Consider the following 26,356-nt stretch of genomic DNA (forward strand, 5'->3'; position numbering starts at 1 on the left):
CTGATCTGTGTAACAAGGGGTGACTGTGCTGAGGGCTCAGCCTGGTCTGAGCTCACCCGTGCAGCGATGTCAGGCCACAACGTAAAACCCAGGATTTGTCAGCGTTAAAGCTGGGCTTTGGGGCAGGTCCAGGGGGTGACCAGTGTACCTGTGGAAGGGGAGGCTGTAACACTTTGTGGTGCCTGATGGAAGAGGAGCTCAGGGGGCAGCAAGGGGGATGTGAGCCCCTCGCTGACCCCGCTGTGTGCTCTGCTTGCAGCCCCCCGGCTGCCCTGACTACGCCATGCTCTCCTTCATGGGCGGCTTCCACGGCAGGACCCTGGGTAAGCTGTCCCTTGTGCCCCCCAGCTCACTGAGCTGTCCTTAGATACATAGTGCCACTGGAGAAGCTGTACGTTCATTAAGGGTTGCCTTGGGAGCCCCACCAGCACTGGAATGTTTGAGTGACAGTAGGAATTGATTTTATGTTTTTTAAAAAATTCTTTTCAGACAGGCTCTTATTTTCATGCTGAATCTGCAGTTCCCTATTTGTGCTTATAAAAATATAACTCCTGGGGTAAAATCACTACAAACATGCTGTCTCTCACTTTTGCTGGTTTATATCAGCTCAGTCCCTGTTCTAAGCATGTTACCTGAGAGAGCTGTAACTGTGAGCTTTGTGAGTAGTTGTCTTTGGAGGGATGAAACCCACCTTGTCTGAGCAACCTGTTCAGACTGACAGAGCTTCTCCTGCTCTTCTGGAGCAGTGCATGTGGAAACTGATGCTTAAAATCTAGAGCAATCCATTCAAGCCTGACTAAATCAAATTACACAGTATTTCAGAAGACAGTAAAAACACAGAGCAGTTAAGAGAATTCTACAGTCATGCCATTTTTTACCTCTTGGTAGATTTTTTCTTGTATTGTTCATAGATGGGTATTATTTTAATTTTTCCCTCTCTGGGCATAGGTTGCTTAGCTACAACTCACTCTAAAGCAATTCACAAACTGGACATTCCCTCACTGGACTGGCCTATTGCTCCATTTCCAAGACTAAAGTATCCCCTGGAGGACTTTGTGAAAGAGAATCAACAGGAAGAAGCCCGTTGTTTAGAGGAGGTAAAAAATTCCCTGGCAGCTCTCTGTTGTTTTTGATTTGAAATAATGAATAGTGTTGGTAGGATTAGTGCTTTTCACTAAAAGAATGTTTTCAGGGCTTGGAACAGCCTGTGAGTGCACCAGCATTCACTGTTGTTTACAGTCAGACTCTTCTCCCTGCCAGCTTACTGGGAATACAGGGCTGCATGAGTGGTACCAAAGTGAAATTTCACCCTCAGAACTTCCTTGTATCTCAGTGAACTCATCTGCCAGCTCTTGCCAAAGGGCCATGGGCTGAGAGATAACCCTCTCTGCAGAGAGAAACTCTAACAGTATTTCAGCCTTTCCAGCTTTTCCATGGCAGCTTCTGGCATAAAACTGATTGTGCAGGGCTGGACCTGTGGGTCCACTTAGCCAAACCTGCCTCACTTCAGAGAGCACAGAAAGCACAGCAAATGGCTTCCCTGGGGCTGCTCCAGGGTGGCTTTGGTGGGAGAAATGCAATGCTGGGTGCCACTATTTTAAAAACAAACAAACAAACCAAAAAGCCAAATGTTTCCTTAGCAAGTCTGTTCTTGGCTCACTGACCCCCTTTGGAAACCATTGCTTTGCACAGCCTGCAGGGCCTGTGGCCCTGAGGACTGTGAGGGGGATTTCAAGCACAAATACACCATTAATTGCAGCAACTGGCACTAGGAGGTTAATGAGAATTATCTGTCAGCCCCTTACACGAAGATTTCTGCACTATTTCATCTGATTAATTTTAATATATCTGAAGTGGGTGACTGGAAAAAGTGAATTTTCCAGATTGCCTCTTCTAGTACATTAGCAGAGTTTTGGTTTCTGACACAAAATCTATGCCCTTCCATATCACTTAGGTGGAATGACAGCAGTGGCACAGTGAGCTGCAGTGGTGCTCAGCATGCTGCTAGCTGAACCTGGCTAGAGCTTTCACAACACTGTAGATAAATGTACAACTAGTTACAGTGTGATTAGGGCATGACTTAAACCCATTCAGGAGCAAGAAGGCAGTGTTAAATGCTGGAGGGAGCCACTAGTTAATCCTTTGTGCCTCCTGGTATCTTTATAGCTGGGAATGTCCATGCAAAGTTGTAGTTCTGATGAGATTTAATCTATCTGGGGGGAAATGTACAAATGTTCTGGAAGGAGGATGTACCATAAATGTTTGATTCACAGGTGGAAGACCTGATTGTAAAGTACAGGAAAAAGAAGAAGATTGTGGCTGGAATCATTGTGGAACCAATACAGTCGGAGGGTGGGGACAATCATGCTTCAGATGATTTCTTCAGAAAGCTACGAGATATTGCCAGAAAGGTAATAAAACATTTCTCTGTCACAAAGTTTGGACAAAATAGGCCATAAAAACCCCACGTTGCCAGGTGACATGAGTAACTCTTTCAGCAGAGTTGTCTGAAAAGGCAACTTTTCATGCCCCCTAAACTGACCAACTCATGCTGCTGGAACTGCCTCTGTGCCACATAATGGCCAACTCCAACTGGCAGCAGAGACTTCATATTTCAAACAAACAAAGCCCCTAGAAATGACACTCTGCTTCCCTCAGGGGTTTTGAAAATGCCACCTCTGCTCCTCCCAGATGTTTTCAGGTATCCTCTAGAAATGCTCAAGACTATATGAAAACATGTACTTGATGAGTATGATTTCTAGTTTTTAGTTTCTAGTGCCTTCCTGAAAAAACAGCTGAATTTTTAACTGTGAAATCTGACGTGAGTGACATTGGTGTTGGGGTTGAGGAGAGGAGGTTGGGGCAGTGAAGGGAGAGGAAGGAGGGGTGTTGCCTGTGATTGGCTTGAGTTGATGTGTTCATTAAGGGAGGTGTTTCTGGTTTGGGAAGGAGGGCTCACATTCCCTGCTCCTCACTCTGTCTCTGCAGCATGGCTGTGCATTCCTGGTGGACGAGGTGCAGACAGGAGGCGGCTGCACAGGAAAATTCTGGGCCCATGAGCACTGGGGCCTGGATGACCCAGCTGATGTGGTAACATTCAGTAAGAAGATGATGACAGGAGGATTTTTCCACAAAGAGGAGTTCAGGCCAAATGCTGTAAGATTTCTGATTAAACTTGGACTCTGTGCTAGTTGGTGACCCCCTGAGGAGGGACTAACATTCATGGAAGGGACAAGTGCTGGTTCAGCTGGATGGGGCTGCTGTTTTACAGAAGCTTGCTGTGGGCTCACACAACAGTTGTCATCACCTCTTCACTTGTTGGAATGACAACAACATTCCAGTTGTTGTCAGTCACCAAGGTCATAAAGCTGGTGTGGGGAGAGGCAAACTGGATTAAGCCTAATGGAATAAACCTTCAGTACAAAATCCAACCACAAACTGACACCTTCTCCTGTAGGGCAACTTGAGAATTTCACAGCTTGTATGTCAGCATTACAGATTCTGTCAGCAAGATTTCTTCTTTGCACTGATGACATTTTAGATGTAATAATTTTTTAAAAAGTCAAATTAAGGGGAAGAACATAAAGCTTGGTGTAAAAGCCTTACAGATGATGCTGATTTCCTTGTTATCTATAGCTGTGTTTCAGTGAGATGTCAGAGTAGCAAGGCAGAGTGCACTAAATGAAGTAAACACCCTGTGTTTCAGCTCAGCAATGGGATTTTGCTTTACAACATAAAAAAGGGGGGTTGATGAGATTAGTGCATGCCTTTTCATACACCACATGTTTGCACTGCCAGTGTGATGCCTTGCTTTTCTTAATTTATGGTAATTCGCCTGTTAACATGTTCCACAACTCTTTTTCCACCCTTTCCCAAGCCCTACCGGATTTTTAACACCTGGCTTGGAGATCCATCCAAGAACCTTATGCTTGCTGAAGTCATTAAGGTTATTAAAACAGAAGACCTTCTAAACAATGCAACCCATGCTGGGAAAGCACTACTGACTGGGCTGCTGGATTTGCAGGTAAACATCTGGGAGGACTGTAGGTAAGAAGGAGAAATTTGCTGCTGAAGTAGGATCTGACCTCATCCAGTTTAAACACTTGGACTGAGGAACTCCAGCTGGAGTCTAGACCATTATAACTTCAACACAGGCCTGAATAACTGTGTGTCCCATTTGGAATTGAAGTAAACTTTCTTTTACTGACTTAAAAATGATGGGTATATATAGCTTAATCCAATAGAAAGGGTGATCCCCAAAATGTCTGAAGGTATGTACTGCAGTTAATTGAATTACTTTGCTATAAGGTTTTGTTACTGTAAGCAACTGGTATTTCCTTGTCCTAAAGTTGTTTTTAAAGGAAGGTGCTTTTGTATTTTGTTCTGCTGGGCTGTTGCAATAAGAAAACTGTATCTTTCCCTCCCTTGTTTAAGAGAAATTCCTTACAGCTTCTTCTGTGGGGCTCTACAGAGAGGCATTTAAGGATAGGCTTGCAGGTGCTCGCCCCCCAAGGGGATTTTGCACAGAAGAATCCCAAACACAATCTCTGTTCCCTCCACACCTTTAAGACATAGCAGGCAGGAGAATAGAAAATACTACCATCTCATACTTTGAAGGGCCAGAATACAACTGGTCCTGTCCAAAAGATTGCTCTTCCATAAGATAAGGATTTTGATTGAGAACAAGGGGTGCAGATGCTACTGGCAAGTGTCTCAGTGCAGGGTAAGAATGAGCTGGTTTCTAGCCCCAGTGCCAATGGTTTATGCCCAGGTTTTCCTGGAGTCCACTGTAGATGTAAATAAGGTGTGTAAATAATGTTAGTTCCAAAGAATATTTTACTTGGGTCAGATTCATTCTCCCTGCCTGCCTTGTTGGGCTCTGCAGGCTGAGCAGGACACGAGGCCATGTGAGCCACGCTGCACTCCAGCGGAGCGAGGAGGCAGCGGGGTTTCCACCTGGCACAGTCAGCCTTGCCACCAGGTGCCCTGTGTTGCAGCACCTGCCATGTGCTTGTCTGTCCTCTCTCTGCAGGCTCGTTACCCCCATCTCATCAGCAGAGTGAGAGGAAGAGGAACATTCTGTTCATTTGACACTCCAAATGATGCAACTAGAAACAAGTTAATTACAATAGCCAGAAACAAAGGTAAGAAACTCTGTGTGTGTGGATGAGCTTCATGTGATAAACAGCAGCATTCAGTGTGAAAGTAGTGCTTCACATTTTCCTTTTCATATCATGTATGAGTATTTCAGTGTCAGAGGACAGTACTAAAATGACAAGGTTGGATTTAGACTTTGCTGGAAACACTTGTTGCCAGAGACCTCAGAGCAGTCTGTTGCATGGTGTGTACATTTACCAGTCTCTGCAGGTCTGAGGTTACTGGAAGAGATCTGTGTAGAGCATGAGTTTTTGTGACATCAGGTTCAGAGTCCTCTTCAGTGACTTTAGGTGCCCATGGATGTGGCTTGCTTCTAGAAATGGGAAAGTTAGAAGAAAGTTAATGTCACTCAGGAAAGCACAGGGAAGAAAAACAATGAGTTTTATAAACACGTAATTCCTATACCTAGGATTACCTAATGATGAAATACAAGTGCTTAAAATGGGCCCAGATCTACAGTGACATCCCTCTTGTCCCACAGAACTGTCAACAGCTGCAGACAGGCCCCAGGTATCAAGAGGGGAACTTTGGGATCCACACCTAACATTCTCTTTGAACTCAACTGTGTGGGCCCTGTGTTTGCTGCTGTCTGTTTTTGCTGTTACTCCTGTCTCTTGAAAGAGGCAGGCAGGGTGCATCTAAACTGTGGTGAAACCAAAATTTTGGAGTGTAAAAGACACAATTTTTTGTTCTTGGAAACTAAGCCAGCAGGAAGAGAAGGCAAATGGTTTGTTTCATGGGAAACCAAGGCTCTGCTTTGAGGCAGGGTAAGCTTAGCTTAGTTATATGGGTTCTCACTGCTCAAACATCTCTAAGAATTGATTTTGGGCTAAAAAGTGCATTTAAAGCACTGCAGGGAGAGGTTTCCAGGCACTGAGACATTTAAACTTCTTGTCATTAAAAACTAATTAGTTTAAAAACCAATGCAAAGAAACCTCTGGCACCAAGATACTTGACCAGGAGAGTACTGCAGCTCTGAAATTTCAGATGATGTTTGAGCTCTGTGCTGGATGGATTCTTGTAATTGCTATCAAGATACAATACTCCAAGTGTTTTATAGACCAGCTCCAGGCACCCACAGTGTTTTTCTAAGCTGCAGTGAAGCTTGAGGCCATTCACACCACAATGCTGTATCATGGTGTGGCTAGCAGGATTTGGGGAGCTTCTGTTGGCCTTCCACAGTGAGGGTATCCTCATTCAGAGACCTGAATTTTTCAGGATATTTGACAAAGATAGAAATTACTAGAGGACCTATTCTGTTCTCATTTCAGGTGTTGTTCTGGGAGGCTGTGGAGACAGATCCATCCGTTTTCGTCCAACACTGATCTTCAAGGATCACCACGCGCACCTCTTTCTGAACATTTTCAGTGACATCTTAGCAAACTTCAAGTAAAAAGCAGTTCCCTCGCACTGAACAGCTGATTATGAAATTAGTTTGCATTAATTCATGTCTTCTCTACTTACAGGATAAGTGTAAAGTCATAAACTGAGGTTTGTGTTCTGTCTGTAATCCTGCCCAAGGCAAGCTGCTCCATGCACACGCGCCCCAGGCAGAGCATTGGCACTGGTCACCAGCAGGTACATGCAGCTGTCCCTCACTGTGCATTCCCTAGAAAATGTGGCCTGGTGCATTCCCTAGAACCTCCCTCTTCTGGCCTGGGCCATGTTAACTGCAGAGTCCTCCCTACAGACATGTCCCTGACTCTCCAGTGTCTGAGCAGGGCCTGGTACAGTCTGTTTCCACAGGTGACCCTGGTAGATTTGCGTCCAGAAGCAGCAACAAGTGTGGCCAAACGCTCAGAGCCACACACCTGCCACACAGAGTGCCGTTCTCTAATGGCAGCTGGAATAAAATCAGTGTTTCAAGGAAAGCTCTGCTTTCCACCACTGCCAAGCACAGTATTTTACAGAATAATTTCCAGCTTTATTCCTTCGAGTACAGGCATCTGCCACACCAACTGCATCAGGGCACTGTCAGCTCTGCCCAGCCTGCACTCACTGCTTCACTGGTGCCCTCAGCCACACCTACAGAGCTGCAAGTGGCACTGAAGCCATTGTCCTTTTGTCCTCATCATGGATGGGTTTTAAAACTTTTGACTTCTCTTACAAGCAGACTTGTACAGAGAAAACCCTACCCTGAAGTATGTAATTTGACAAAGCTTACTTGAGAACCATGCAAAGCACATTCTTCCACTTCTGCCAGCAATCTAGAATGATTCCAGATTATTTTCCCATTTTCCCAGAACACACAATAGCCATTAACTTATCTATTGTAACTTCTACACAAATACTTGAGGTATTTTGTAAAACTAAAGCAGAAATGCCATTTTCTGGTATCAGAGCCACTACAGTGAAGGACTAGTCCTGACTGCACATTTATAATGCAAAGTAATCTATTTTTGTTCTAATAGTATATTCTAAGTCATCGATAATGTCAGAGATCTTCTAGAAAGCCACATGATCAAAAAATGTGTCAAGAGTTCATTTATTTGTTTCTCTTCAGAAAATTGTTTTGGATGTCTCTTTACTGTTTGCTGAAGGCTGACTTGAACTAGATCTGGTGCCTTTCTTTTTCTTTTCCCTGGTGAGCATCTGGATATTGTTTACTAAGTTTAACTTTTCGTTGTGCACCAAAAAACAGGGACCACAATGGACATTTACAGTTGCCCTTTCAGGACCTGACCAGAGTTTTTAAGTACATAATAAGAGACAGAGAAGTTAAAAGATTTACATGTTTAATACAGCTACCAAAATGTGAAAAGGTTCCTTACCTGCTTTGAGAAGTGTTAATCATGGTTTCCCCATTTTAAAATAGTGGTATTGGGAAACTCCAGCACAATCACTTCTGCCAGCTTAAACCCAGTGGGATTTCTGTAAGCCTCTGCAGAAAGCAGAATTCTGGTGCCAGCTGGGCAGAACCTGAGAAGGTTTTTGAACAGAGGTTGTAGAAATCTGGGGGAAGGACCAGTAAAAATTGGTGTTCAACAAAACTTCATTCTCATCGCTGTCCTCATAAGTGTATTATCAGTAAAAGGAAAGTCAAACCAAGATCTGGATTTGACAGCATTTTGGGAATTAGTTTGTTCAACATATCAGTGCAGTAGTTTTAGTGAATGTCTCTAGCAAGTCTTGTACTTTTACAGAAGCAAAGGTCCAGTAATTTGAAGTCTTACCACATCTTCACTTTTATTATGACTACTCTAGGTGTTTTTATAATTTTTACTGACACTCAGTAACTATATAATTGTGTACAACATGTTGATGAAATCATTAGAGAATACATAGAAAGCACTGCAGCTGAAGCATATAAAGTTAATATTGTTTACAGCATACTGTGGACAGTGCCAAATAAATGTTTAAACAAATACTTAAGTACACTTCATGGTGTAACTAGTAACTGTACACAGATTCATAACAAATGACATCAATCGTGTAATCAATATTCTTAAATAAAATATTTATAATTGAACTTCTCCAGAGCTTTTCATTTTACACCCAGTACATGCCTAAACTGAACCATTAGTGCGTATTAAATACATTCTGATGAAGCTAAACCTCCAAAAAACTGTGTACCTGCACAGCCCACTGTATTTTGCTGCCATGGTGTTTTTGCCAAGGAACATTTGGATTTCTTTTGATAATGCCATGCTACACAGTGTCAGACAAAATTTAAACTCACAGAACCCCAGTAGGAAAAATTCAATATGAGAAATAGTAATTCAAGGTTACCCTGTGCATTTAAATGGCAATTTTACTTAACTGCCTTTGCTGATCTGCCACAAAAGAGGTTTCACTACACATGAGGAAGTAAAAGGGAAAGAACACTCCAGATTAGTGGTGAGAGTCAGTTTCTTTTCCAGTTTCAGATGAAGTTAGAACTGGGAGAGGGTTGTATGGAGTTATCTTGTTTCTGACAATTCAAAAAATGCGTTACATTTTATACATGATAGGTTTGGTTCTTTCTTGGGTTTAAAGTCCTCATTTCTACTGAGGTTTTGGAAAAGGAGAAGTCATACCAGTACTGTGGAATAAGACCACAGTCCTTCATGGAGACAGGTGCTACTTTTCCTGTTGCCGTGAATAATTAATGGAAATTTTTGCAAGACACTCCTGAAATATTGTCCCAGCCTTTAACTAGGCAGCTGAGCTGCCAGTGTCCTTTGTAGCACACATCCTTGTTTTGCCCAGTTCCATCCTCGAGGGCCCTCCTGAGGCCAGGACAGCCCACACACCTTCCCAGCACCCTCAACTGCATGAACACGTGAGCATGCCTCTCTCTGAGATTCAGCAGTACCCATCACATGGATGTACCAGACCAGCTTTTATTTCCAGAGGCTTCCTAGCCAACCTGAAATTAGCTAAAAGAAACACTGAGTTTGAAGTGGGGATGCTCTGGCAGGTCCTGCATTTCATTTCAAGAGCTTTCTCATGCTTCTTAACAACCAAAGAGGCCAACTGAAACAGCCAGGGTCAGCCCCATTAATTTGGCCTCCCATGGCACATTCAAAGGACAGTTTAGGCTTGGAATGCTGTGATATTACTGAATCTGACATGGAACAGACACTCCTCACACCGTACACAAGCTGCAAGACCTTTAATCCAGTGGGCTGTGCTTCACCACTGTGACTTTCTACACTGGGTGCACTTACAGCAGGCTTTCCACAGGAAAAGGACAGAGATGTGCAGTTTGGTAAACTAAAGCCTCATGGAACAATAAGCACAATGAGCATGCAACATGGAAAATCACTGGAAATGAGCTGCTGTGTCACACAAGTTCTCCAAATATTTGAGTAAATTTCTCTTTGTCTACAATCTGGCCATACTTAATTGTAAAGTACAAAGTATCTGTACTGTTAGACCGTTTGAACTGGTGAAGTAGCTCATCCTTGCTATCTCCAACCTCATCCAAAGTCACCACTGTCTCTATGGGACAGTAAATATCATTACGTCTTCCCCAAAATGTCAAGTGGGCCACTCTGACAGTTTGTCCAGTTTCGCTTAAGTAGATTAATCCAATAATTCTTCTGAAAAAGTAGCTCATAGCATACAACATTGCCCCAGCGAAGACAGCGATGCCAGTTGTGTAGAAGAGGACATTCTGAGACACCTGGCCCTGCAGGTAGAGGTAGCAGATAGGAGGCAGCATGATCATGGAGGTGGCAGTCTGCAGCAGCTTCAGTCTCGACAGGACCCTGCAGTATTTTATCCCTGGGAACCTGTAGACCAGTTTGAACTCTTCTGTCCTCCTGTCCACAGCCTTCTGCTGGACCACAGCAGCAGAGGCCGAGTGGTACAGACACACAGACGGCTCTTGCAGTCTCCTGAGGTCATTACTGACACCACCAACTCGCTGGATTCGTGACTGCAAACACTCCCACGAACCAAAAATCCAGGGCAGACGAGTGTCTTCCCTTCTCCATGGCCTTGTCCAGAGCTCCTTCCGTAGACATCTCGCAGAAGCTGGTGCTGTGCAGACTTTAGTCCTCGCTGTGCAGAGCCACGCCTGTAAGGTAAGATCCCCACAGGTCATCATTTGAGTCCTCTTTAAAACCCAACCAGTGAGCTCAGAGCTCGGCGCCAAGCCTCAGCTCAGTGTAACCTTAAACCGGTGTTTAAACCTTAAAGCAGTGTTCTGACAGGAAAGTGTTTGTGTTTGTCCCTGCAGAGGGAAAGCCCTGCTAAGCCGGCTGCTGTCAGTGAGCCCAGGGACCGACCCTCACACACCCCGGCCGCTCCCTCTGCAATGCTCAGTGAAAGCTGCTTCCACCTGGAGAAACCGGCCACTCGTTATGACCACTTATACAGCGATTTTAGGGAAACAGAAAAGAAAAGCGGACAAAGCACGATAAAGGGGAGGAGAGCACGAGGAACGAGCAGAACTGAAGAGAAAAGGAGAAGTTCCGCGCTGTCCCCGCCATGCTGCAACCCGCGCGTGGCAGTGCAAGGACCCGCCACCGAGCGGCCCGCGACGGGATGGCGACAGGGATGGGGGACGGGAAAGGGCAGGAGACGGTGAAAGGGGACAAGGAGGGGAATAGGGAACAGCCCACCCTGCACCCCGGCCCTCACCGCCGCCATGGCCGCGCCGCCTCACCGCGCCTGCGCCTGCGCCCGCCCCGCGCGCGGCCCGCCGGGAGGCGCGGCCCCGCCAGCCCCGGCCATGGCGCCGCCGCCCGCAGCGCTCTGCCTGTTCGACGTGGATGGCACCCTCACGGCCCCGCGGCAGGCGAGTGCGGGACGGGGCTGCGGGCCCGCGGGGAGCGCCCGGGATCGCACCCCTGGGCCCGGATCGCACCCCTGGGCCCGGATCGCACCCCTCGGCCCGGATCGCACCCCTGGGCCCGGATCGCACCCCTGGGCCCGGATCGCGGCCCGCCCGCGGGGCCCGGTGTGTGCCTCACGCCGCGGGCTCCATGGGCGCACTTAACACATTTAACGCCGCTTAAAGACCCGCCCGGTGCCGCGGGGTTGGGCTGATTGTTGCGGCATGGAGGCGCTGGCCTCTGGCAAATCTGACGGCTCTGTTTTGGACCCCAGAAAATCTCGGCGGAGATGGCGGCGTTCGTGCAGCGGCTGCGGCAGAAGGTGAAGGTGGGAGTGGTGGGCGGCTCGGACTTGGCCAAGATCCGCGAGCAGCTGGGCGAGGACGGTAAGGGCCGGGCTGATGCAATCCGGGGCCCGCGGGGAAGCCGTGGAGCTCGAGCGGGGCCCCGTTCATCCCCCTCTTCCCTTGCTTTTAGTTGTCTTCCCGCTGCTGGTGCGTTGCACTCAGGCTGTGGGGAGCGACTTCCCGGCATTTGGAAATCGCAGCCTGTTGGCACTGTACAGCTATCTCGATGTCGAATTAAGCGATTGTTACTGATGGTGAAATCCTGCCTTGGTGACGGACCCTTGGGAGGGCTTTTCCGCACCGCTGTGGACAGTGGAGTCGTGTGTGTGACTTACAGGTGGGGGCTGCTCAGCTGTCGAGCACATCCCTCCAGCCCCTGATTTTGTTCACTGTGGGGTTGTGATGAAGCCATGGACTATTGCTTTAGGCCTTTATTCTTAATGGTCTTTACTTAATCAGTGCCACTGACAGCCTCCTGTAGTGCCTTGACAGCTCAGAGTTTGCCTTCCGAGTGGTCTCCAGTAAACCATATCATCTTGTGTTGTGCTGAGACTCACAACGCCCAGACATCTGCTGAAGATCAGTGACATTGAGGAAACAAACCTCAAAGGGCAGTATTTCACTTGCTGTCTAGCCAGGCCATGTGCCAGGTGTTTGCAGTATTTGAGGTGTTTGGTCATTTCTTTACATTTAATGCAAAGTCATATGCCTCTAAGTAAAACCACATGTAAGTCAAACAAATGACTTTATGTGATCTGAGGTGAGAAATGGGACTGGCATTAATCTTGTGCTTGATGCTATGCTGCTGAAACTTTCATGCTTTAGGAGGTAATGTTTGCTGTATTTTAACCTATTTAACATTTAAGACAATTCTGCTTTAAGCATGTAGGGGAAATGATGAGCTGCTGTCTTTTTGCTTGTTTGCAGTGATTGAAAAATATGACTACGTGTTCCCAGAAAACGGCCTGGTAGCATACAAAGATGGGAAGTTCTTGAGCAAGCAGGTAAGCATGAAATTTCCAGTAGTGGAAAAAAAAAATTCTAAACAGGGTTTTGATTTATTTGTACAGTGTAGTCCTTTGTAATCACCCTTCCAAAGACTGAAATTTCTGCTGCTTTCGTATGTTGGCCCTGTTAATGGATCATTCATTTGGCATGTAATGTTTAACATAAATAATGGAGAGTAAACATTTAAATGAAATCCTGGCTGAATTTGCTGCCTTGACCAGCAGTTTCAGTTTACTGCAGGAACAAGCTCCATTTCTTCATGCTTGGCTATAACAGACATTAAATGCAGCTTTTTGTTTAGGGCTGCTGCCTGTGGCACACAGTTTCCTTTTGAAGCAGGTACAAGTAGGAATCATATTGAAGGACAATTTGGTGTTATGAAGTGAACAAAAAGAAAAATGAGGGCCTTTAGTTAGTACCATGTGAGCATCAGCTGATGTTGCTGATTGAAGGAGTGTTTGTTTCTCTGTGGTGTTAACCATGCCTGATTACCCAGTGTTTGTGTTTTCCACGTGCCTTACTTTTAGAATCTCAAATTTCGATGCTTGGTTGAATGGTGTTTGTTTTGTTAGAGCATTCAGGGCCACCTCGGTGAGGACATCCTTCAAGATATCATCAACTACTGCCTGAGTTACATTGCAAAGATTAAACTGCCAAAGAAGAGGTATGTGCACACAGACATGTGCACACAGTGTGGCTCTGTTCTCTGTGTGGGATATAAAGCTCAGCTCAGGGTGCTTGGCAGAAAAATGAGTAATTTCTGCTTACGGAACAGCACTGGGTGTATGAAACAGGGTTCCATCCACACATACAAAGAGAAGTTCCCAGCTGGAGCACAGGGTTTGAAATACTGATTTAGCACTTTTATGACAGAGGGGAGGAGATTCAGTTTTGAAGTAGGAGTGTTCCCTTGCCACATTTGGAATTCAGCAGCGTAGTGTTTGTGAGGTGCAGCCAGACCAGCTCTGTGTGATGTGTGAGCTGCAGCTGCCTCAGACACTGAAATGCACCATGGCAGGCAGGGCAGGACACTGCCCACATTGCTGTGAATTTTGCAGCTTCACCCCAAAACTGACAACCTGGCCTGTCAGACTCTGAGGTTGATGGGATGCTCCAGTCACACTTGTTAAACCAAATCGTACTTTTAAAAGTCAGTAAGGATGATGTAGTGATTGCCAGATTCAAAGTCCAAAAGACTTACTGGTGCCAGAGTTCTGTGTGCTTGGGGTTTATGCATACACTGAGACAGCTGATTCCCACTGCCTTTAGAATTAAATGGAAATGTATTGTGATATTTAGTGTTTTGAGCAATTTTCTCACCTATCTTCTGTCTTGTTCATCGATTCCCTTGCAGAGGCACCTTCATTGAGTTCCGAAACGGGATGTTAAATGTGTCCCCCATTGGAAGAAGCTGCAGCCAGGAAGAAAGACTTGAGTTCTGTGAATTTGATAAAGTGAGTTACAACTCCTGAAAAGTACACAGCTCTCCTGGAGGAGGCAGTTATGGCCAGGTTATGATTTTTAAAAAACATTTATAATTTGTGTCATTTCTTTTCATTTTAATCCTTTCCATGTGGTTTAACTAATATCCTCATTCAGACTTCAGGGAATATACAGTGGGGTTTTTTCTTGGTTGGAATAGCAAATATTACTTGCAGAAGGGTGGGTTTGGCTCATGTTTTTAACCCAATAACCCAGGATACTGAACATCCTGCTTCTATACATGGAGTTTCTAAAAAACTGTCCTAGGTAAAACCCTGCACTCTATAGTATAACCAGCCTGAGTCCAATCAAGTCAGTAAAACCATTCTTTTTAAGAGGTGTTTTTAGGTTATCTTTTCATTGGTAATTCAACACAGCATATAACTAATGTTTGGTTTCGTTTTCTTTTCTTAACAGAAGGAGCATATAAGAGAGAAATTTGTAGCTGATCTACAAAGAGAATTTGCAGGCAAAGGCCTCACATTTTCTATAGGTAATATTTTAAAAGAATGTCATTTAAAACATCAATTAATTTAAATTTCATTTAAGTCATACTCTCTTATGGTTGTGACATCCCATCTCATTTGTGTGACAGCTCTTTCTGGGGGTGGTGGCAGGCAAGACTGAGACTTTTTCCTCTCAGGCTTTTATTGGGACATTTTAATTGAAATCCATCAACAAAGAAAATTTAATTTCTTGTCATCAGTTCATTGTCCTTTAATGTCAGTTGTGTGACTGATTCTGCTCATTCTGAAGCATATTAGATGCTTTGGATTAGTCAGAGTTGTTTCTGTGAATCAGTTTTGATCAGAACTACACCCTCGATGCTGTTCAGTTGCCCTTGGTTCTTCAGCTATACCTGCATTGTGTGGGAGGAAGGAAAGAATCCAAAAGTGAGTGCAAGCTTAAGGAAAAAAAAAATATAATAAGGGGGAATAATTTTTGATGCATGTTTTTCTTTTTTACCCTCTCCTAATGTATTACCACACTCCTGCCTTTTTCAGAATTGCAAAGTAAGGTTGGCATTAGTGCCAAAGCACTAAGGCAAAAGTGAACTGCAGTGCAGCTGTCCTCTCTCCTTTATGTTGTAAATAAAAACCTTTTGGACACCTGCTACAGCTGGGAATCATGCACCAACACCTTACTGGTGAAGGCCAAGGGCTCAGAGTTGGAGCAGCAGCTCTTGTCCTGTTAGGCTGTGCTGAAAGGGCTGATTTCTTCCCTTTCCTACTCTGAAAGCCTTAGAGAGTCTTTTGTCTACGATTTTATGGCTGTACATGTATCAGTGGCTGTGTTCACGTGTCCTTTCTTTCTAAAAGGAAGAGGTTAAATATAATTCTTTTTAAAAATTTCATTTGGATAGCAGTGAGTATTTGGGAAAATGCTCAGACTTTGTTGAATGGATAAATAATCTCTGAATCACAGCTATATGTCTATAAAACACTTTCTGTACTTGCAGGACTTAACTCCAGGGTCTCACAACATTTCTTTGTCTTCTTCAAAGCTCCCTCTGTCTAAAATCTTACCAAGTGTAGGTTTTTTCCACTTGCTCTCCCTTCAGAAATACATTGTTAAAATGGAACAAGTCTTGGTTCTTCTCTCTCCTAGGAGGGCAGATAAGCATCGATGTGTTCCCCAATGGCTGGGATAAAAGGTACTGCTTAGGAATTGTTGCCAAGGATGGATACAAGACTATTTATTTCTTCGGAGACAAGACCATGCCAGTGAGTACATTTGTTTGATAAATTAATTGGAGAACTGCTGTAATTAAACCTCAAGGACTGTAGGTTCTAACCTTATAACCTTAATCCTGACAAGAGCTGAAATCAGGATATAAATGCGTGTCCGTGTTTAGCTGGCTGCAGCTGGGATGTTTCCCTTCTGTTTCCTGAGGTGGACACAGGGTTACTGCCTTAATAGAGCTTGTTTTAAAATTGAACTTCTGTAATTCTGTTAAACACCTAGGTGACATGACTGTGTGGAACTGATTGTCCTGCTTGGTCAGTGTAGATTGATTCTTCTTGTTGGCTGCTGTTCATTAAACATATTTATTTCCTGTCTTATTTAACACTGTGCCTTTGCTCACTACGGTGTCTGTCTCCACCTGGGGAACTGAGCAGAGACCCTTGTCCCTCATCATGGGGCAGAGCTCTGCAGGGCAATTCAGAGCCTTTTAAAAATCCTGAACAGAGACCTGGCAGGAGCTTGTGAGGGCACTGGCAAGCACAAGGACTTGATTGAAATCAAAGCTGTCTGAATATGGCCAAGGAACAGTGTCAGGCTTAGTTTTAATGGAACTCACAGTTATAAAACTCTTAAATCACACAGGACTTCATAAATTTTAAAAGGTGAAATTTTATAAGAAAAAGACAAGCTTGAAATGAAAGTTTTTTTCCCCTGACATCAGCTGCAAAACTAATCACATGTCCCTCTGGCACGGAGCTTAGAGGCAGTTCATTTTAAACCCTCTAAGTGGCAGTGCAGCATTTCCAGAGAGTTGCAGTGCTAAGATGCTGAGCCCTATGAAAGCAGTTTTGGCAAACAGAAATTGGGGAATGAAGCTATGGATCTGGGGGACCTGTGCTCATACAGGGGCAGTGCTCTTGTTCACTGAGCCTAATCACTACAGGCCCTTGGAAAAAAGTCCATTATTTCTCTGTTTCCCTTCATGTGTCCTTTTTTGTGTGTATGCTTTATGTTAAATAAAATTAAATCCTCTTCTGCTTCCAGGGAGGGAATGACTATGAAATTTTCACAGACTCCAGAACAGAAGGCCACAGTGTCACATCCCCGCAGGATACAAGGAGAATCTGTGAAGAGCTGTTTTTTAAATAAAAGACTTGAAGAATTCACACTTCCAAGACGGTTAAAACTTGAAACATCATCTTCCTTCTGTATTTTTTTTTTTGTAATTGGTCATGAATAGCAGGTGCTTTGCAGGTCAGTCATTAGTGAAGGGAAATATTTTAATTGAAGACCCCTTGCTGACTGGGGGAGCACAGCAGAGCTCATTTAACACCATCCTTTCAGCTTCCAATCACATAAATTATTTTCTTTTTACTTGATTGTGGGGTTTGGGTTGGGTTATATTTTGGTGTTTAAGATACCTGTAAACTTCCTTAACTAATTAATTATAATTTAGGGAGGGAAGGGGAAGCATAATCTGCCTCTAGTTTATTCACAGTCTCAAAATTTGCCTCCAGGGCTTAATCCCTGTTTTTTTATCTTGAGGCTGTTTTTTAAAAGATGCAGTTGTTTTTTTTAAATACTTAGCTTGTGCTAAATTAATTAACTTGAATTATAAGACAAGTTGGGATTTTGTTGTCTAAAACTGGAAGATGAGTAGAAGGGAAAGGTTTTATTTCTTCCTTGGGTTGGGAAGAGGGTACTGAACCAGAAGTCCCTGACTGCCATCCCTGGGAATGCTGGACCAGCTGGTGCCAAAGTTCCCTCCTCAGGGAGGGATGGATGTGGTGCCAAGGCACAGTCAGGTCATGGTACCTACACCCTTTGCATACCAAATCTAAAAAAATCATTTGTAAAAATTATTTAAAAAAACATCAGCACATAAGGAAAATATATTTCTGTAACTTTGTGAGCATCTTCTGAGATTCCTGGTTAAGGGTAAGTGAGATTTTTCGCACTACAAAAATGACCTAAATTATGTTTCTATTAAAATTCAAGTCAATGCCTGACACTCTGCGTAACTGTTAATATTACTTTTCTCATCTGGTATTAGGAGAGTAATCTTGAGTATGAACGGTTTGATTTACTAAAGGAGAATAAAATCTGATTTTATCATGAAAAAATACTGTTTCAGTTTTTCATCTTGGTAAATAAAATACTTAAAGCAAACTTGTTGCATGCTGCCTTCTATAGAAAGAAATGAGTAATTTGAATCTTGCCTGTTCCATGGGATACTTGCACAGTAAAAAGGCAGAGAACAGAATCTTTGTGTACCACCCAAAATCCCTGAAAGAGCTTACAAAAAAAGGAGGGGGAGCTGCAATGCACCTAGTGCACCAAAACTGTTTTGTCTTCTAGCACACCTCCCCTAGCTAATTGCTGCTTTAATGGGAGCTGACAGGAGCAGAGCCATCCCTGGTGCAGGAATGCTCTTCAGGGACAGACAGGGTACGAGCTGCTGGGCTGTGTGTACTCCAGTGCCTGCACCTGATGACTTGGTTATTGCACTGCAGGGCTGCCTGCTCTACTGGCACAAAGCTACTGGGGCAAAATACCCTGTGCAGGACCAAAGCCAAGTTTGTTTTCAGCCCCATACACAACATTTCTGGTTGCTCTGTCTTGGGAGCCTCCTCTGACATGTCCTGGCCTTACTCTGGTAACTGCAGTCAGTGGATGTGAAAACATTTCCTTAAACTTTTGAATGTCACCAGCCAGGGGTCCGTGTGCAGGCACCTGCACTCCTTCAAAGCTGATCCTCTTCAGCACCAGCTACCCAGGGAGCAGACTGGAAACACATTAAAGCACTGAAATGGTTTCATTTATTGTAAAGAAAGCAGGGGCTGATATTCCAACAAGCTGCACAGTGATAAACCCACCACTACCAAGGCTTATGGGTCATAAAGAACAAAACCAAACCCAAACCCCATGACACCATGGTGTAACACAGGTACAGCTAAGGGAAACAAGCCAGCACAGCAGTTCCTGAGCCCACACCCTTGTGCTGTCACCACATCACACCTGGCAACAGACCAGCTGCTGTGAAAGGCTCAGGACAGGTCCTGACAGCGAGCACCCCTTGGGGAAGCTCCAAATACACAACTGAAACTACACTGTTCTATACAACTAACAAGAGTCGTGCCTTTTTTTATTATTTTTATTTGCAAAGTCAATAAAAATCCACTGTTAGGAACATAACAGAGAAAAATGCTTCATTTGGAAAAAAAAAAAAAAAAAAAAGATGTGGAAGGCAAATAGGAACAAAACCAATTTAGCAGCAGCACTACAACAGCATGAAGAGTCTGGGGAAGGGTGGCCCTATCACATCCTACCAAGCAAGTTTGCCAGGGAAACAGATGCAGAATTTACTTCAAGACAGCTGAGCCTGTTGAGTAACTCACACAGTATTTAACACACAGCAGCTGGGCAGCACACACCTGCTGTGCAGCAGTGCAGGGTCCTGCCTGCCCAGTGGCACACCATGGCAGCCAGCTGTATGCAGTCTAGAAGGCAAATCTTCAGCCTTGTCAAAATTCAGACACAGTCAGAGGCTATGAAGTATCCACTACAGCTCTGCAGTATTCTACCACTTACCTTGAAGCAAATTCAAATTTGGGATGGATTGTTTTGTTTGTTTTTTTGTTTGTTTTTTTTTTAATACTGGCCTATAAAATCTGTTGCTAATCAACCATCAAGGCACCTAAGTAAATTCACAAACAACCCCAGCTTTACCAGTACAACACAGTTTCCACACCTGTGCAGCCCCACCATTTGTGGTGGTGCACCTGGGTGGGCACTGGAGCACAACCACCTGCTGCAGATTTTCCACCCTGTGGCAGCTGCTCTGTTTGTGAACTTCCTTCCATGAGGAAAACAAATCAGCAATGAACACCTCTGTCTGTCGGGCCAGGGCATTCAGGCACTGTTATCAGCAATAAAGGTCCTGCAGCCCTAGAAGTGCAGCCCAAGGGAACACAGGACTCAGAGTTGTGCTTGACCATCTGCACTAGAAGAGCTCTCCTTGAAACCTCTTCCCCCCTCCCCTGGGCATTTCCTGGAATCGGTTCACAAGACAAAAGAAAACCCAAACCTCCCCTCCTCCACCAAGCACACAAACTAGGTCTCCTTAAATACATTTCTTGTAAACACATTACGCTAGATTTTTTTCATTAGCATCTGAATTGCCTTTTTTTTTTTTTTTTTTTTTTTTAAATCAGGCCAGCTGTAAAAAACGGTCATTTTGGCCTGTTTTATTGACAATGCAGTATTTCCTCACACACAATATTCTTCAGCCAGGTCCTGCAGCCAGTTGTTGAGCAGAGCCCAACAGCCACGTTCCAGGGGACACCTCAGGAGCTGATGACGTGCCCCGACCACGTCTCGTGCTTGGTGCCAGGGGCCAGGTGAGTGATCACCACCTCCACTGCCTGCAGCTTCTCGTTCTTGGGAGGGATGGTGCACATCTTGTAGGTGACCTCGTCGCCCGCCACGGGAACGTACTCGCCTTCAATGCTGGGGAGGAAAGCTCCAGTTAGTCATGAATCACATCAACACCCCTTCTCCTCTGCAGCTCACTGAAATTTTTATCATAATTGTTATTTTACATGCTCAAAGTGCTTCAGGGATTTTATAGAGCCTGTCATCCGTCAAAGTATGAGGTTGATTTTGGTTGTCTTGCAGTGAAATCCTATGAAAATACTATAAACAGCACCACCACCCTAAAAAATTAACCAACCACAAGAAGTACAAAATAAAACCCAAAGAACCCCACAAAAATCCCCACTCTAATTTGCCTTAAAGAATACTCAGGTGAGCCCAGGCTTGGACTGAGAACTGTGAACCAACACCTCACTTGCAACAGCACTAGAGGGCAGGGCTGCCACTGACTTTGGGGATATGGGTTTTAAACTAAAGAAAGTTGATCTTTTTGGTCGTTTTTTCCCCTCCTTCTCACTTAAGCTTTTGAGGTTTCAGTTTGTGGTTTTTTTTCCTTTTTTCTTAAAAAGAATTGTACCATGTAATGGCAAGATTTTACCCTTAGGTTACTCCACCATAACACAGTTTGTGGTACGAAATAAAAAAAGAGCCCGAGTGAGATATGGTATCAAATATTTCAAAATTACTTGCTGTGAAGAAAGAGAGTTCTGCTGTCCTGATGTGTTAGCCTGCAGAAACACTCACCCAGCCCTCAGGGAGATTCCCAGGAGGCTCCTGGCTGGCCTCTCCCAGAGTGGTGCCCAGGGATGCTGGCAGACCTGCACTGTGCATCTGCTGCTGCACATGAGGCTGTGTTTGGAACCAGTGGGAGATGCCTGAAGAAAGGGCTCTCCCTTCAGAACAAGGTGCTGATGAAACAGAGAGCTGCAAGCAGCCCTCCTCACCTCCACCCCTCTGTTTGAGATCAGAGCTTTGTAATAAAAATCCCAGCATGTGCCAGTGAGCACTGGCAGATTCCTCCCTCCTGCTCTGGCATGAGGCTCTGGCAGTGAAGAAGATTCCACTTCACCTTTCTTTAAATAAACCAACACGAGCCCATGCTCAGCTTCCCCTGCCCTGACAGCAGCCTAGGCCCTGCATTTCTCACTGGAGGTTCTGTGTTTCTCAGCAGTATCTGTATTTGGGAACAGATCAACACTAATAACAAATTCTGCTGGATGCCTAATTGGTGTGACTTGCTTGGGAACTCCTGCTGTTACACTGGAGGTAAGATTTGGGTCCAGGAAAGAAAAAAAAAAAAGTGGTCTAGGTCAGAAGTTTGTAGTGCACCACTGAATTTGGTATTTGCCTACTCTGGGAGCATGCTCACCCCACCCAGCAATTTACCCCATGTTTCTGCTTACAGCAGGGATCTCAGATTTTAGCAGTGCCCTTTATATCCACTCTCATTTTGTGACCCGTTATTCTTAGGGCTTTTCTATGGCAGGAAAGGCTGGCAGGACTGATAGGAGGTAAATACACTGGCCCCTACTGCCAGTCCTAACCCCTCATCAGAGTTTGCTTCTCACAGTTCTGCAAAACTTCTCCAGCTTCATCTGCAGCACTGCCTCTCCCCAGCCCTTCCCCCTTTGGGGCTCCTGTCTGACTCCTGCCCTGCAAGTGCTGCTCAGGGAGCTGGTGCCAGGCTGTGGGGAAGCAGGAGCAGCCCAAACCCAGGGACAGCACAGGGTGGCCAGGCATGTATAAGGGAAGCTAAAAATGACCCCTAAATCAAGACTTCTCCCACGGGAAATTCAAAAGAAAAGTCATTGTTTGCTAACTGATTGTATCAACATGATATTGAATATGCTCCTGTATCTAAATATGAATCTAAAACCTGCTATGAGGAGTTAAAGGCATTCCCAAGGCCTGTGGCTTGAAATTTATGTCCTTCAAACTTTATTTCCCTGGAAATACCTCTACTCCAGAGCTGCCTGTGACTGGGCAATCAGACCCAGGGGGGCATGTCCTAAGCTGCACCCTTCAGAGCAGGGCCTGGGAAAATGGGAGTAAATTGAAGGCAGAAGAAATATTTACAGAAAAATCAAGATAAAGCCTCCTTCATCAGACCTGACAGCCCTTTCCAACCCACGCAGGCTGATCCAAATGACCTTTATTTGCTTCCAAAGTCTCCAGCCCATCCTGTCAGCCAGCCCTGAATCACACTGGACAGGCTCCCTTCGAGCTCCCACATCTGACCTTTGTTGTGCCTGTCCTCTCCACTTACTGCCTCTGTTTATGCCCCGCTTCCCCCAGTTCCAAGAGGTTTAAGATCCTTTCAGGTGTGAAGGGATTGCACAGCCAACCCTTACTGTCCTTCCAGGAGCAGAAATGAATTTACCTTTCCCAGTGCCAAAGGAATTTCCCACCAAAGACCCAGAAGTTTACCCTGACTCTGCAACAGCAGATTTGCAGCAAGGATATACTGGAACCTGATGAGGGGACATAAAGCCCTGAGAAGAGACACAGGAAAGGGTTGAAAGGGTCAAACAACAAGTGAAAATAGGAATGGCATATAAAAAGAAAAATGACATCACCTTTCCTACTTAAATCTCTTGAATCTTGAGGAACCTTGATCCTTTGTTGCAAAAAAAAACTTTAAAAAAAAAAAAAAAGTTGCTATAGAGTTAAACCCAGTAAAATGAAAGCAGCATCTCCCCTTGGTGCTGCAGGCACCCAGTGCAGAGCCCCAGGCCCCTGCAGGGAGCAGGAACACATCACCACTGCACAGCCACCACACCAAACGGATGCCCTGCCCAGGAAGGGATCTCAGGTTTGGCTGAAACATCTTTTTTCTTTTTTTTTAGCAAACAGGAACAGGTTTTTTTAAAACCTCCTGTAAAACAGGATAAGCCACAGTTAGTAAAATAAACATTTGAAATCTGCAGAAGTAGGTAAATGTGGTTAAAGCAAAAGGAAAGTGGATTTGCAGTCTCCTGAAGCACCAATACAAAAAAGCTTTAAGCACCTGAAAAATGGAGATAAATTAGGTGTCGCTTGAATATTCAAAATCAAGTGAGGAAGAAGTACAGCTTGAGCATTATAAAAGATGTGTGTTTTGTTAGGATACATTTTGTTTCAAATTGAAACATGAACATGTAGCTGGACAGGTTGTGGTAAGATGTGTGTTGCAGGGTACAGTGGTAACAAAGTGATTCTGGTTTTCCAAGAAATAAGAGCAAATGGATCAGTACACACAGAACATGATCAGTGTAGAGCACACTGCAGCCAGGGAGAGGAGAAGCAAAGGCCCAGACTGCAGGACACACTCAGCTGTCACTGAAAGCCACCACATCCCTCAGCCCTTGGGAGGTCACTGTTTGGGGCACTGCCTATGTAGCCCCTGGTCTTCCAAAGAAAAAGAAAAAAACCAAAATATTTGTTGACCCACATTTCTTATGCTGAATCATGAGGTTAAATACTCATGTTCCTTCTATTGAACAGATGAGATTATCCCCAGAACCTGCAGAGCCCTAAGCAATACCCAGAAAGGTGCACTTCTCTCTGCTAGAGAGCATTTCTTGCAGGGCTGAGCATTATGCTGACAGCATCAGATCCTTTCTTGGTTTCATTACTTATCCAAGCTGACTGGAGCTTGTGATAAAACCTCATTCAACCCCAGCATGGCTTCATCTGATCCCTACTTTGTTCTCTTTCCTCACTTGTTGAGGTGACCCTACCCCACCAAGCACAGCTGTGTACAAGGGGTGTGGTCACACAAACATCTCCATTTTCTGCTTTTGGCCTTTAAACTTTCCTCCCACAGATCAGACATTCTTTTGACTCCTGCAGATCTGTGATCACTAGTTATTCCCGGTGCCAAACAATTATGAGATCATTAGCTCACTGCCCCCAGAGCACAGGAAAAGCAAGGGGACAAAGGTCCTGCTCTGCAGCCTGACTAGACCTGTGAGTGAACAGCGTTCCCTGGGCAGTGTTTGCCACCAAAAGCTGCTGCTGGGACAGGCACAGACTGACTGCAGCCCTGCTGCCACTACATGTGAGGCTTGGAAGCAGAAACAAATCCAGACTGTGCAGCGCTTCTGGTGGCATCCAGAAAGAACAATATGATGGCACTGGAGAGGTGAGGAGATGGGGGCACTGGGGGCAGAGCCTCCACAGGGGGAAGGTTCTCCTCCAGCAGGAAGCAATTGCCTTAAGCACTGGGCAGGAACCGAACTGGGAAAGATCAGAGAGAGCAAACAGAGCTCTTGGAACAGACTCAGCATACAACAGACACTCTGTAAACAATATAAGTTACCTGGAAAATTTGATAAAGGAAGTTAAACATGGCCTTTTTTGATGTTACATATTGATTAAATAATTTTAGAGCTGTATTTTTTACTTTCACCCGACATATATATTCAATGTTGATCTAGAGGAACGTGGAGGTTTCCACTGTTATTTGAAATATTGGAGTGCACTTTCAGTTCAAAATAATGAATATCTACATACCCAGGAATCTTAAGACACTTCAACAACTTCAGATTCAAGCTAAAAATAGGAAATGCTTCCCTGATGTCAGAGAGAGACACAATAGACTGAGTTTTTAGATTACCCAGCAACTCCCATTTCCCAGCTCAGCGCCAGTCTGGTATGGTGGAGCATTTTATCCTGCACTATTTTTAGGGAACTGGGAGGTTATTAGGAAATTACCTAAATAAGGAATGTTCTAGCTCTTTCTTCTCACAGCTGCTATTCATATTCCAGGGCTCTAGTTAAACCTCTTGGGACAAAGCCAAAGTCACGTGGAAACATTTTGGAATGAGAGTTTCCAGTGAATTCTGAGCCTTGCTGGTCACCAGGCCTGCCATGGATGACACCATGGAGCACTTCCATGGGTCACTGGGCTCTATTACCTCATGGGCTTCTTAAAGTTCATTTAACACCTCAACATTTGTCTCAAGAAACCTGACAGCAAGATACAAGGGAAGAAAGAACCATTGTGAGTTACTAATCCCAAATGCCCTCCCATGCAATCCCTGTGCAAGCCAACAGCCCCAGCACCCACCAGCAAAGCCAGCAGCGACCTCATGGAGCTGGCTGGCAGGAGCAGGGCTGCCTCTCCCCAGTCACAGACAAGTGTAAAGAGGCTCAGGCACTGAAGAATCCCAGCAGTTAATATCCAAGCTCTCTCCAGGATTGCCCTGGGCCCTGTGCTGTTGCAGAGAAAACTTCCCTGGAGCTGCACTTCTCTCCCAGTCCCGTGGATGCACCATCCCCTTGCCCAGTTCTCCACTGGCTCATGGTGTTTGAATCCCCATTCAGGGACAGTGATGGCTCCAGGTCTACTTCCAGCAGCTGACTGAAGCCCAGGCAGCACAGCACACCCCATGAGGAAGAGCAGGAGAGAGCTTTCCAAGGATGCCTACGTGGGCTGAGTCAAAGACAGAGAAGACACCTGACCCTGGTGCCAGCCTGGATGCCATCACAATCCCACCTCCTGTGGATCTGGAGAGCAAAGCCCAGGGCAGCCACGTCCTGTGCCCAGGGAGTACAGAGAGCCCCCACCCTCCACTGTCTGCAGTGCCCACAGCCTGGCTGATGGAGTGCCAGCCTTGGCTCTGACCCACGGCAGTTTTATCATTTAGGGGAAAATTCTGGGAAGACTTGGCTGCAATAATGACCACAGCAACCTGACTCTCCTGCATGCACCACTGCAAAGTGAGTTTTCTTTGCCAGCTGGAGGGGGGTGGTTGGAGAACCCTTAGGAAAAGGATTATCCATGTTCCATTCATTTCCAAACCCTTCTCAAGAAAGATCCGGAATTCCGCTGCAAACCCCTCTCAATAAAGATCTGGAATTCTGCTGCCTCTCCTTCCTGCCCCAGATAATCTACTTATTCCAGACACTTCACCCTGCAAAGCATTAGAAAGGGAGCACATCAGGAAGGATATGTGCTGTCCAAAGCACACAAGTCATCCAGTGTTTTGAAGGCAA

At 45.0% G+C, this 26,356-nt stretch overlaps 4 protein-coding genes across 18 annotated transcripts in view; 2 read left to right on the top strand and 2 right to left on the bottom strand.

Annotated features, from left to right (window-relative positions):
- Positions 1–8,626, top strand: part of ABAT (4-aminobutyrate aminotransferase) — a 50,196-nt gene extending 41,570 nt beyond the window's left edge. For all 8 annotated transcript variants that reach the window (XM_086855035.1, XM_086855037.1, XM_086855034.1 and 5 more), the window contains 7 exons: positions 260–323; positions 949–1,097; positions 2,274–2,411; positions 2,989–3,156; positions 3,878–4,024; positions 5,033–5,144; positions 6,429–8,626. In XM_086855035.1, coding sequence (XP_086711161.1) covers positions 260–323; positions 949–1,097; positions 2,274–2,411; positions 2,989–3,156; positions 3,878–4,024; positions 5,033–5,144; positions 6,429–6,550 — 900 coding nt within the window. In that variant the 3' untranslated portion in view covers positions 6,551–8,626. The remainder of the gene's footprint in view (positions 1–259; positions 324–948; positions 1,098–2,273; positions 2,412–2,988; positions 3,157–3,877; positions 4,025–5,032; positions 5,145–6,428) is intronic.
- Positions 8,318–11,267, bottom strand: TMEM186 (transmembrane protein 186). Its single transcript, XM_023936592.2, has 2 exons — positions 11,227–11,267; positions 8,318–10,660 (listed from the first exon to the last, which is right to left on the bottom strand). The coding sequence occupies exons 1-2, from the start codon at positions 11,233–11,235 to the stop codon at positions 9,923–9,925; spliced, it is 747 nt and encodes a 248-aa protein (XP_023792360.2). The 5' UTR covers positions 11,236–11,267; the 3' UTR covers positions 8,318–9,922.
- On the top strand, positions 11,263–18,112 carry PMM2 (phosphomannomutase 2). The gene is made up of 8 exons (XM_086855045.1): positions 11,263–11,383; positions 11,695–11,806; positions 12,695–12,771; positions 13,348–13,439; positions 14,130–14,229; positions 14,675–14,750; positions 15,866–15,981; positions 16,988–18,112. The coding sequence occupies exons 1-8, from the start codon at positions 11,318–11,320 to the stop codon at positions 17,090–17,092; spliced, it is 744 nt and encodes a 247-aa protein (XP_086711171.1). The 5' UTR covers positions 11,263–11,317; the 3' UTR covers positions 17,093–18,112.
- A 627-nt stretch (positions 18,113–18,739) lies between these two features.
- Positions 18,740–26,356, bottom strand: part of CARHSP1 (calcium regulated heat stable protein 1) — a 34,374-nt gene continuing 26,757 nt past the window's right edge. For all 8 annotated transcript variants that reach the window (XM_086855047.1, XM_086855052.1, XM_086855048.1 and 5 more), the window contains one exon: positions 18,740–20,452. In XM_086855047.1, coding sequence (XP_086711173.1) covers positions 20,290–20,452 — 163 coding nt within the window. In that variant the 3' untranslated portion in view covers positions 18,740–20,289. The remainder of the gene's footprint in view (positions 20,453–26,356) is intronic.

Source organism: Cyanistes caeruleus, chromosome 17 (genome assembly GCF_971803275.1).
Source record: "Cyanistes caeruleus chromosome 17, bCyaCae1.hap1.1, whole genome shotgun sequence".
Classification (NCBI taxonomy): Eukaryota; Metazoa; Chordata; class Aves; order Passeriformes; family Paridae; genus Cyanistes; species Cyanistes caeruleus.